Source organism: Grammomys surdaster, unplaced genomic scaffold, assembly GCF_004785775.1.
Source record: "Grammomys surdaster isolate TR1022 unplaced genomic scaffold, NIH_TR_1.0 125698, whole genome shotgun sequence".
Classification (NCBI taxonomy): domain Eukaryota; kingdom Metazoa; phylum Chordata; class Mammalia; order Rodentia; family Muridae; genus Grammomys; species Grammomys surdaster.
Window position 1 is genome coordinate 2,055,291 of NW_021620534.1, and position 8,835 is coordinate 2,064,125.

Here is an 8,835-nt window from a genome sequence, read left to right on the forward strand (position 1 = left end):
AGGGGAGGAGGGGAGGAGGGGAGGAGGGGAGGAGGGGAGGATCTGGGGGGAGTAGAGGAAGGGGAGACCACAGGCAGAACATATTGGTTTGTTTTGTTTTTTTTAATCTACTTTTAATCAAGGGGGGGAAACAAAGGAAAAAAAAACTGCTTCCGATTGCCCTAGGTATAGAGCAGTGGGGCTCTGGAGAGCTCTTGGGGACTTTTGAATCCCAGCTGCTGCACTGGGATTGAGAACAAAGTGCCCCAGTCACATTCCTTCTAGAATTGTCCCTCACACCAGGCAACTGCTGTGACTTTCCCCTCAGCCTTTCTCTGTCATGGCATTTACTGCTGAGTTTTCGAACATTAAAAAAAAAAAAAAAAAATCAGCCTTTCTTTCTGTCTTAACTATCGCACTAAGGATAGTTACCCACATAACAGCTCGAGAAGATTCCACCTAGAAATAATTCATCACAGCAGGGTGGTGGTGGTGCACACCTTTAATCCCAGCACTCGGGAGGCAGAGGCAGGCTGATCTGTGAGTTCCAGGCCAGCTTGGTCTACACAGTGAATTTCAGGCCAGCCAGGGCTACATAGTGAGACACTGTCTGAAAAAATAACTTCAAAAAGTAAAATAAAATAAAAACTATGCTGGATGGTGATGGTGCACACCCTTAATCCAAAAGGCCAGGACTACATGGCAAAATCTACCTTGAAAAACAATTAAAATGAAAATGCATTCTATTAAAGGCAGGTGATGCGGTAACCTACACCTCTCCAACCGAAGCTGGGGATCGAGTCTCCCATTATCATTACAACCAGGATAGTAAAACAGCAAACTGGTAAAGGCAGAAACTCGGGACACCAGGAGCCACTTCCCAATACAACAGACCCTCCCAAGGGAGCCCTAGTCAGTTGAAGGCCATCAGTCTGGGCAAGGTTGAGATCTGCTGATTATAGGAAACCATTCGCAATTCAGATCATAGGTAAAATCTCACAGCACACAAGCACCGGCTGCCACTGAACCTCAACCACTACAGATCCCATGCCAAAACCTGCCTTCCACTCACACCGTATCTCAGCTCCACCAAACACCAATGAGAACTCAGATAAGGACCTAGATCTGGGTCAGGCATTCTGTTTATTGCAGATGAGAGCCCGCAGGACTCTCAGGACACCAGACGCAGGTGCAGCTCTTACCTTGACCATGAATGTGAAGTCTGTTAGGGCAGGAGAGTAGACAGCCCCACCAGCACATGGGCCCATGATCAGAGAAATCTGAGGGATGACTCCGGACGCTGTGACATTCCTCTGCCAACACAGAAAAACAAAGAATCTGGTTATAGAAGTACTCACACAGTTATCTGCGGGAAGATAAAAGCAACAATAAAATCGAGTTTTGCTTTTGCTTCCACAGAAATCTCTATGCAGGAGGCAAAAGATCTAATCAGGAAAGTGCTTCCAAAATTATGTGTGCAAGTTGTTCCTGTAATGGAGGTGTGGTTTACGGGCCACTTTCTGAAACAAACAGTGTCCCTTGTCTTGACAGCAGTTCCTCAACATGGCCACCATGGTGTGAGATATAGGTCCAGCTACAGGTCCAGCTACTGTTAGGTCCAGAACAAAGGCACCAGGGAGATGAAGCCTGTACCCAGCCCGGTGGTGGCCCTGACCTCCATGCTGAGATCTGGCACACCCACCATGGAAGCTCTCAGAGATTTGGAAATAAGGCCACCAAGGCAGGTGCCACACAAGTGGTCTGCAGCATCTGCTCATACTCAGGCAAGGCTTGGTAGCTGTGAGGGGAAAGACTACACAGGGGGTTTGTGTGGGCAAAGGTGTTATGAACAGAGTAAAGCCTCAAGCCCTAGGAAAACAGAATTTGGGGCTCAAGGACTCATGCAAGGTGATGGGCCAATCACTTCTTGCTTTATCCCTCTCCCCTTCTCCTTCACCCTTAGCAAAGAAAAGCAGGTGCCCGCTTGGTACTGAACCCAGTCTCTATAAACCATGGGATACAGTTCATCACAGCACGAAAGCCATCTCTACTCAGAAAAAATAACACATAAGTGGGGGGACATCCAGTGATGGCAGAACCAAGTTTGGAAAATTCCAGAAAAACAAAACAAAGACTATAAAACTGGAAGAAACTGTCAGTAAAAAGTATTCAAGGCTTTACAAATGACCTACCTGTGAATAAAATATTTGCACATAAATAAATTGTTGAGCAAGTCAGAAATGGCGGTTCATGTTTATAACACCAGTACTTGGGAAGCTGAGGCAGGAGGATTATGCTACACGTTCTAGGTCATTCAAGGTCAGCTTGGGCTACATAGTGAGTCCAAGGATAGTCTGGGTTACATTCCTATCTATCTCCAAAAGAAATTAAAGAAAAAAAGAAAAAAAAAGTTAAACACCAAGAAGGTTAAGATACCCGAGAGTCTAGTGTTTTTAGCTAAGGTTTTCCACCAGTCTAATACCAGCTCCAGATGCCTCTTGAGGTGAAAGGAAATGACACCAGACAGCAACCCAAATCCTCAAGAAGAAATTAAGATCACGAACAACGGATAACCTGTGATTAAAGACCAAATGTTGGAGGCTGGGAAGATGGCTCAGTGGATAACTGCAAACATGAGAACCCGAGTTTAGATTTCCAGGACCCAACGTTAGACAGAGACACTTGCAGGTCCATGGACCTGCACTTTTATAGCAAGATGGGAGGCAGAGAATTCCCACAAGCTCATGGGCTAGCTACCTTGGAATACATAGAAGGAATAAATAGGATACCTTGACTCAAAATAAGGTGGCAGGACTGACACCTGGAGCTGTCTTCTGATCTCCACAGGTCACCGTACATATCCACAGCTGTACACATACATACACATACATATAAACATATTGCATAAAACAATTTGAGACTGGTGCAATGGCTTGTCAATTAGAAGCATTTATTGAATTCAGATCACAGTACCTACCTACATTGGGAGATATACAAACAGCCTATGAGTCCAGCTCCTGAGGATGCTATACCATCTTCTGGCCTCCACAGGCCAGAAACACACATGTATACACACATGTATATACACACATAAATACATGCACACACACATACACGTACATAAAAATAAGTAAATGTACCCAGGCGGTTGTGGTGCACACCTTTAATTACAGCATTAGGGAGGTAGAAGAAGGTGGATCTGAGTTCGAGGCCAGCCTGGTCTACAGAGTAGTTCCAGGACAGCCAGGGCTACACAGAAAAATCCTATCTCAAAAAAAACCAATAAATGAATAAATATATAGATACATAAACGTAAAGAATTTTAAAGAGATTGTGTTGAGATACTTATTACAACCTGGAAGCAATCACTGAACAACAACAACAAAAAAAATTACAATGGGGTTGAGATTAATATAAGCAATATAGAATAATATACATGTAGAAAAATATTTATTTTAAACTAAAGGTGGTGGTGTGCTCAGCACTTGGGAGACAAAAGCAGAAGGCTAAGGAGTTCTAGGCTAGCCTAGGCTATATAAGACCCTGTCAGGCTTGGAGTGGGAGAAGAAGAAGAAAAAGAAAGAGAAGCAACTATTATTTTGTATGCTTACTTATTTTTAATTTTTTTTTAAATATAGTTTAAAAAAATTATACAAGCATGGTAGAGCATGCTTATACTCTCGGAATTCTGAAAGCTGAGGCAGAAGATTAGGAGTTTGAAGCCAATCTAGGCAATATAACCAGGTCCTGTTCTCGCCCCCCACTCCCCCACCCCACCCCACCCCCAACAAAAAAAAAAGAAGAAAAAAGAAAGAAAAAACATGGAGAAAATTTAAAAGTATACTAAAAGTATTTAACATAAGAGCTATGGGCTTAGGGTAGGGTTTTCTTGTTGGTATAAAAATGGTTTTTTGTTTGTTTGTTTGTTTGTTTGTTTTTTTGTTTGTTTTTAGATGGAATCCACACTATGTTGCCCAGGCCAGTCTTAAACTCATGGGCTCAAGTGATTTCCTAACTAGTTGAAAATGATGGTAGGCACCCCAGCACCCAGGCTAACAGGATATAGCCATGTGACATCACAGAAGACAGATGAGACAGCTTTAGGAAACCAGGAAATAACTTCAGCCACAGGACTGTCGGAAGCACCTTTCTGGAACCCTGGAGTCTAGTCAAACCCTTTTGGGATCGAGAAGGAAGAAGCTGGTGAATTTCACATGACTCACTGCTATCTTTCCCCAGCCATGACAAGCACACACCTACAGTGGCTAGCTGGCACCAGAGAGGGGCAACAAGGACCTCATCCTCGTTAGGGTCATGGTTTCTATTTTGAGGTGCTGGGGGTCCATACTAGGCAAGCACTGTGCCTCATTTCCAGCCAGGATGTGTATTTTCACCACTAATTGTGGCTTCTGAAGGGTCAGCAAGAAGGAAGTCCTTCATTCAATTCTGATGAACTATTTCCTTATTACAAGGGAAAAGGATACTGTTCCCACCCTTGCTCTAAGCTTCTAAGAACATATTTTTGGTTTCTTCCTTTCTTTCTTTCTTTCTTTCTTTCTTTCTTTCTTTCTTTCTTTCTTTCTTTCTTCTCTCTCTCTCTCTCTCTTTCTTTCTTTCTTCCTTTCTTTCTTTTGAGACAGGGTTTTTCTATGCAAAAATTTTGGCAATCCTGGAACTCAATTTGTAGACCAGGCTAGCCTCGAATGTACAGAGATCTGACTGCCTCAGCCTCCTGAGGGCTGGGATCAAAGGCATGCACTACCATACTTTGCTTTTCTAAGAACACCTTTATCAAGTCATTGGTTGAACACTGTGATGGTTAATACTGTCAAACACAACCCAGAATCTTGTAGGAGGCAAACTCTGGGCCTGTACGAGAGGGAGCTCCTGGCTGAGTTGAGTTGGGAACCCACCTTAAATCCAGAATCCTGGGGTGCATTCAATGACACGTCAGAGGGGAGGCAGCAGCAGCTCTCATCTGTTTCCTGACTGCAGGTGGCATGTGACCAGCCAGCCCACCTCCTCACAGCAGACCATACCCTCAAACTGTCACCAGAATAACCTCTCTCTTTCTACAGGCACTTTTGTCATGACACTGAGAAAAATAACACCACAGCCACAAAGATGACTAAAATTTAAGTGTTCAAATTCAACACAAATCTTACAAAAATAGCTTAGAAAAAAGTCACAGTCGGATGGATCCCACACTCAACAAACAAAGAGGACTGAAGGAACTTGGTTTGTAAGTTACCAGAAGGGGCATGACTACCATCCAGCTCATGGGAGGCAGAAAGTTCAAAGCTATCCTCAGCTACATAGTGAGATGGAGGCAAGCCTGGGCTACACAAGACCCTGTCTCAAAGGAGAAAAACAAGAGCACTTTACCAGATAGAATACTACAAATTTCCACTATTCGGCAACAAATTATGGATCATAAGATGCGCAAACGGGGACAGACATTCACAGGAAAAACACAATCTGAGGGAAAACAAGCCTGAGGAAGCCTGTTAGCTTACAGGTGATTCCACGAGGCGCCTCCCAGGTGCCTAGCAACCGCTTATGTTATCACCTGGCACCACCATGTGTGCCAGGTGTGTGTGTGTGTGTGTGTGTGTATGCACACGTGCGTGCGTGTGCGCCCTAGACCTCCACATTCTCTCTCTCCTCTCCTCTGTACACCCCTCTTCTCTGCCTCATCTGTCTGCCTGTCTACATGTCCATTTGTCTGCCTCTACCCTTCCCCCAGGTCCTCAATCCTCTCCCTTCCCCCAATATACCTCCTTATACCAGCTATGTTGCATGGTGTGGTTTCTCAGGGCACACCTTGGCATGGGCCTGCCAGGCACCCCCCTCACCACATCGTACAAACAAACCCACACATTGACATTGTTAGTCATAGATGCTACAGCAGCTGCCCTAAATATGTTTGGTGAACAAAATAAAATAATAATAAACATGGAAAAAGAACTTAAGGAAATCAAGAAAAACACTGAACAAAATAGGGATCACATGAACAGAAATCATCGAAAAACAAACAAGCAGAAACTGTGGGGGGGTAAATGACATGAAATCATTATTCATCAAATGACTTGTAGAAGGTTCGCTGGCAGATTTAATCACAGGAAACAATGGATTCAGGAACCAGAAGATAAAGCCCCGGAAATTACCATGCTGAGGAAAGGAAAACATGAACAAAGCTTGAGGAACCTGTGGGAAGCCATCAGGCACCAACGTGTATACCACAGGAACCCAGGAGAAACAGAAAGGATCCACTCCAACACTGGAAGAAATATAACCCCAAACTTCCCAGATTTGATGAAAGGTACAAATGTTCACATTTAAGAAGCTCAACAAACTCTAAAGAAGGATGAACGCAGTGATATCACGCTGTGGCCTGTTACAGTCAAACTATGAACCTCCAGCTCAGGAAGGAACTGGAAAGCAGCAGGGCAGAACGGCTTCCCTCTGACAAAGGGATTCCAGTAAGATAAACGGTCAAGCTCAGGAGACAGCAGGACATAGTTCAAGTGCTTGATGAAAAACCTGTCAGGCAAGAATTCAACATCCAGCAAAGCCAAACTTCAAGGAAGAGTCAGACATTCCCAGATAACAAAGGCTGAGGAAGGTCACTGGCAGCTGAGACACCACACAAAAAACACAAAAGCAGTTCTTTGGTCTGAAATAAAACGACATTAGACAGCTACACGAAGCCATGAGAAAGGAGACACTAGTAAATCCCTTCAGCTTGCGACGCAGCGTTCCTGTGATCTGTGATTGATTGTACATGTCTTTTAAATCTGTCAGCAGAGACATCACCTGTAAAGATGAGCTGTTCAATGATGTAGACAGACAGAAGCACCATGTCCCAGCTTCCGAACCAGCAGTCTTTTAGTGGAAGCATAGAATTAATTCTCACAAGTTGTTGTCTGACCTCCATGCATGAATTATGGCACAGGTATACACACACACACACACACACACACACACACACACACAAATATAAAAAGTAAAACTAAAAAGCCATAAAACAGGGCTCTGTGGTTAGGAGCACCTGCTCTTCCAGGGAACCTAAGTGCAATTCCAGTACCCAGCTCATACACCCGCCTACTAACTCCAGCTCTCAGAGAACCGGTGCCCTCTTCTGGCCTCCAACAGGCACGTGTACATGTGTGGCACGTGCTTACGTACACAGTCACATACACACACGTGCAAGCACACACAAAAATTAAAACTTTTTAAAAGTTATGACAGAAGAATCCAGGCACCAAAAATTCATCTAAGAGACTAACAGACGGGACTTTAAAAAGATAACATACATGCTGTTTATAGTTTTAACTTTTGACAGAAGGACACAAAAAGGTTGAGAATAAGAGATTTCAAAAAAAAAAGTTCCATGAGAGGAAACTATAGAGCCATAGTGGCTGCATTATCAGACAAAGTAACTTCAAAAAGTTACAAAATCCCAAGTTATCATGTATGGGCTAGGCAGAGTGGTACATGTCTTTAATCTCAGCACTTGAGAAGTGGAGACAGGAGAAGCTAACTTGGTCTACACAGTAAGTTCCGGAATAGCCACAGTTACATAGAGAAACCCTCGAAAAACAAACAAAGCTATCATGTATGTCCAATACACATAGAAAAATATAACAATTGTAAAAATTTATACTGAAGGGCCAGAAAGACAACTCCATCAGGTAAAGGCTTTGCCACTGTGCATGAAGACTTGGGACTCTCATGGTAGAAGGAGAGACCTGACCACTGAAAGTTGCCCTAGACCACCACATGCCCCGTGACATGTACCCAAGCAAGTGTAACACAACAAAATAAATATAATTTTTTTTAAAAAATCTATAAAATTGAAAATTCAAGAAAAAAGTTAAAATATCTACAACTAACAGAGTCCTCAAATTGATAAATCAGAAAGAGCCTTAAAACATAAGAACCAAAACCCTGACAGACATGAGGGGGAGATAACCAGGTGTGTGATGATAATCAGGGGCACCTCTTCTAATAATGGTCAGCAGATTGATAGTAACTAGTGAATTGACCACTATAAAACAATACATAATAAACTTTACAAGAGTCCATCGAACAGATGGCACATCCTTAAGCTGGGCAGGGTGGCTCGTGCCTAAAAGCCCAGTACTTGGGAGGCTGAGGTAGGAACCTAAGTTCAAGGCCTGTCTTAGCTCAATCTGTGACCCGTGCAAGCACTTGGATAGCAGGTTCAGAGCCCTAGGTAATGATTCCACAACTACAGAAACATACGATGTTTAACGCACTGAACTACATGTCACCATAGGTGGATTTTTCAGTTTTTAAGTTAAACTTCAATAAACGTGGGAGTTTTGTTTGCTTGGTTTTTTAATATCAAGGTCAGGGTAGGTACAGTGGCACAAGTCTTTAATCCTAGAATGTGAATGGCAGAGACCATGAGTTCTCTTGTGAGTTCAAGACTAGTCTAGACTATGCAGGCTCCAGGTCAACACGGAGCTACAGTGAGACCCAGTCCAATTTTTTTTTTTAAATTTAAACTAAGGTCATGAAAAGCAAAGACTATAGAACTGCCCCAAATCAAAGAAAGAAAACAAAGAGGTATGAAAATCAGGTTCGCTGGGCAGTGGTGGTGCATGGCTTTAATCCCAGCACTTGGAAGGCAGAGGCAAGTGGATTTCTGAGTTCAAGGCCAGCCTAGTCTACAGAGTGAGTTCCAGGACAGCCAGGGCTATACAGAGAAACCCTGTCTTGAAAAACCAAAAAAAAAAAGAAAAGAAAAGAAAATCAGGTTCATTCCAGGTCAGGAACAAAAGTTAAGGAAAGGGGGAGAGGGAGGGGAGAAGAGGAAAGGGGAGAGGG

At 43.4% G+C, this 8,835-nt stretch overlaps 1 protein-coding gene across 3 annotated transcripts in view; it reads right to left on the bottom strand.

Moving 5' to 3' along the window:
* Pccb (propionyl-CoA carboxylase subunit beta) overlaps positions 1–8,835 on the bottom strand; it is a 59,934-nt gene that overhangs the window by 34,831 nt on the left and 16,268 nt on the right. For all 3 annotated transcript variants that reach the window (XM_028788069.1, XM_028788070.1, XM_028788068.1), the window contains one exon: positions 1,182–1,292. In XM_028788069.1, the coding sequence (XP_028643902.1) occupies positions 1,182–1,292 (111 nt within the window). The remainder of the gene's footprint in view (positions 1–1,181; positions 1,293–8,835) is intronic.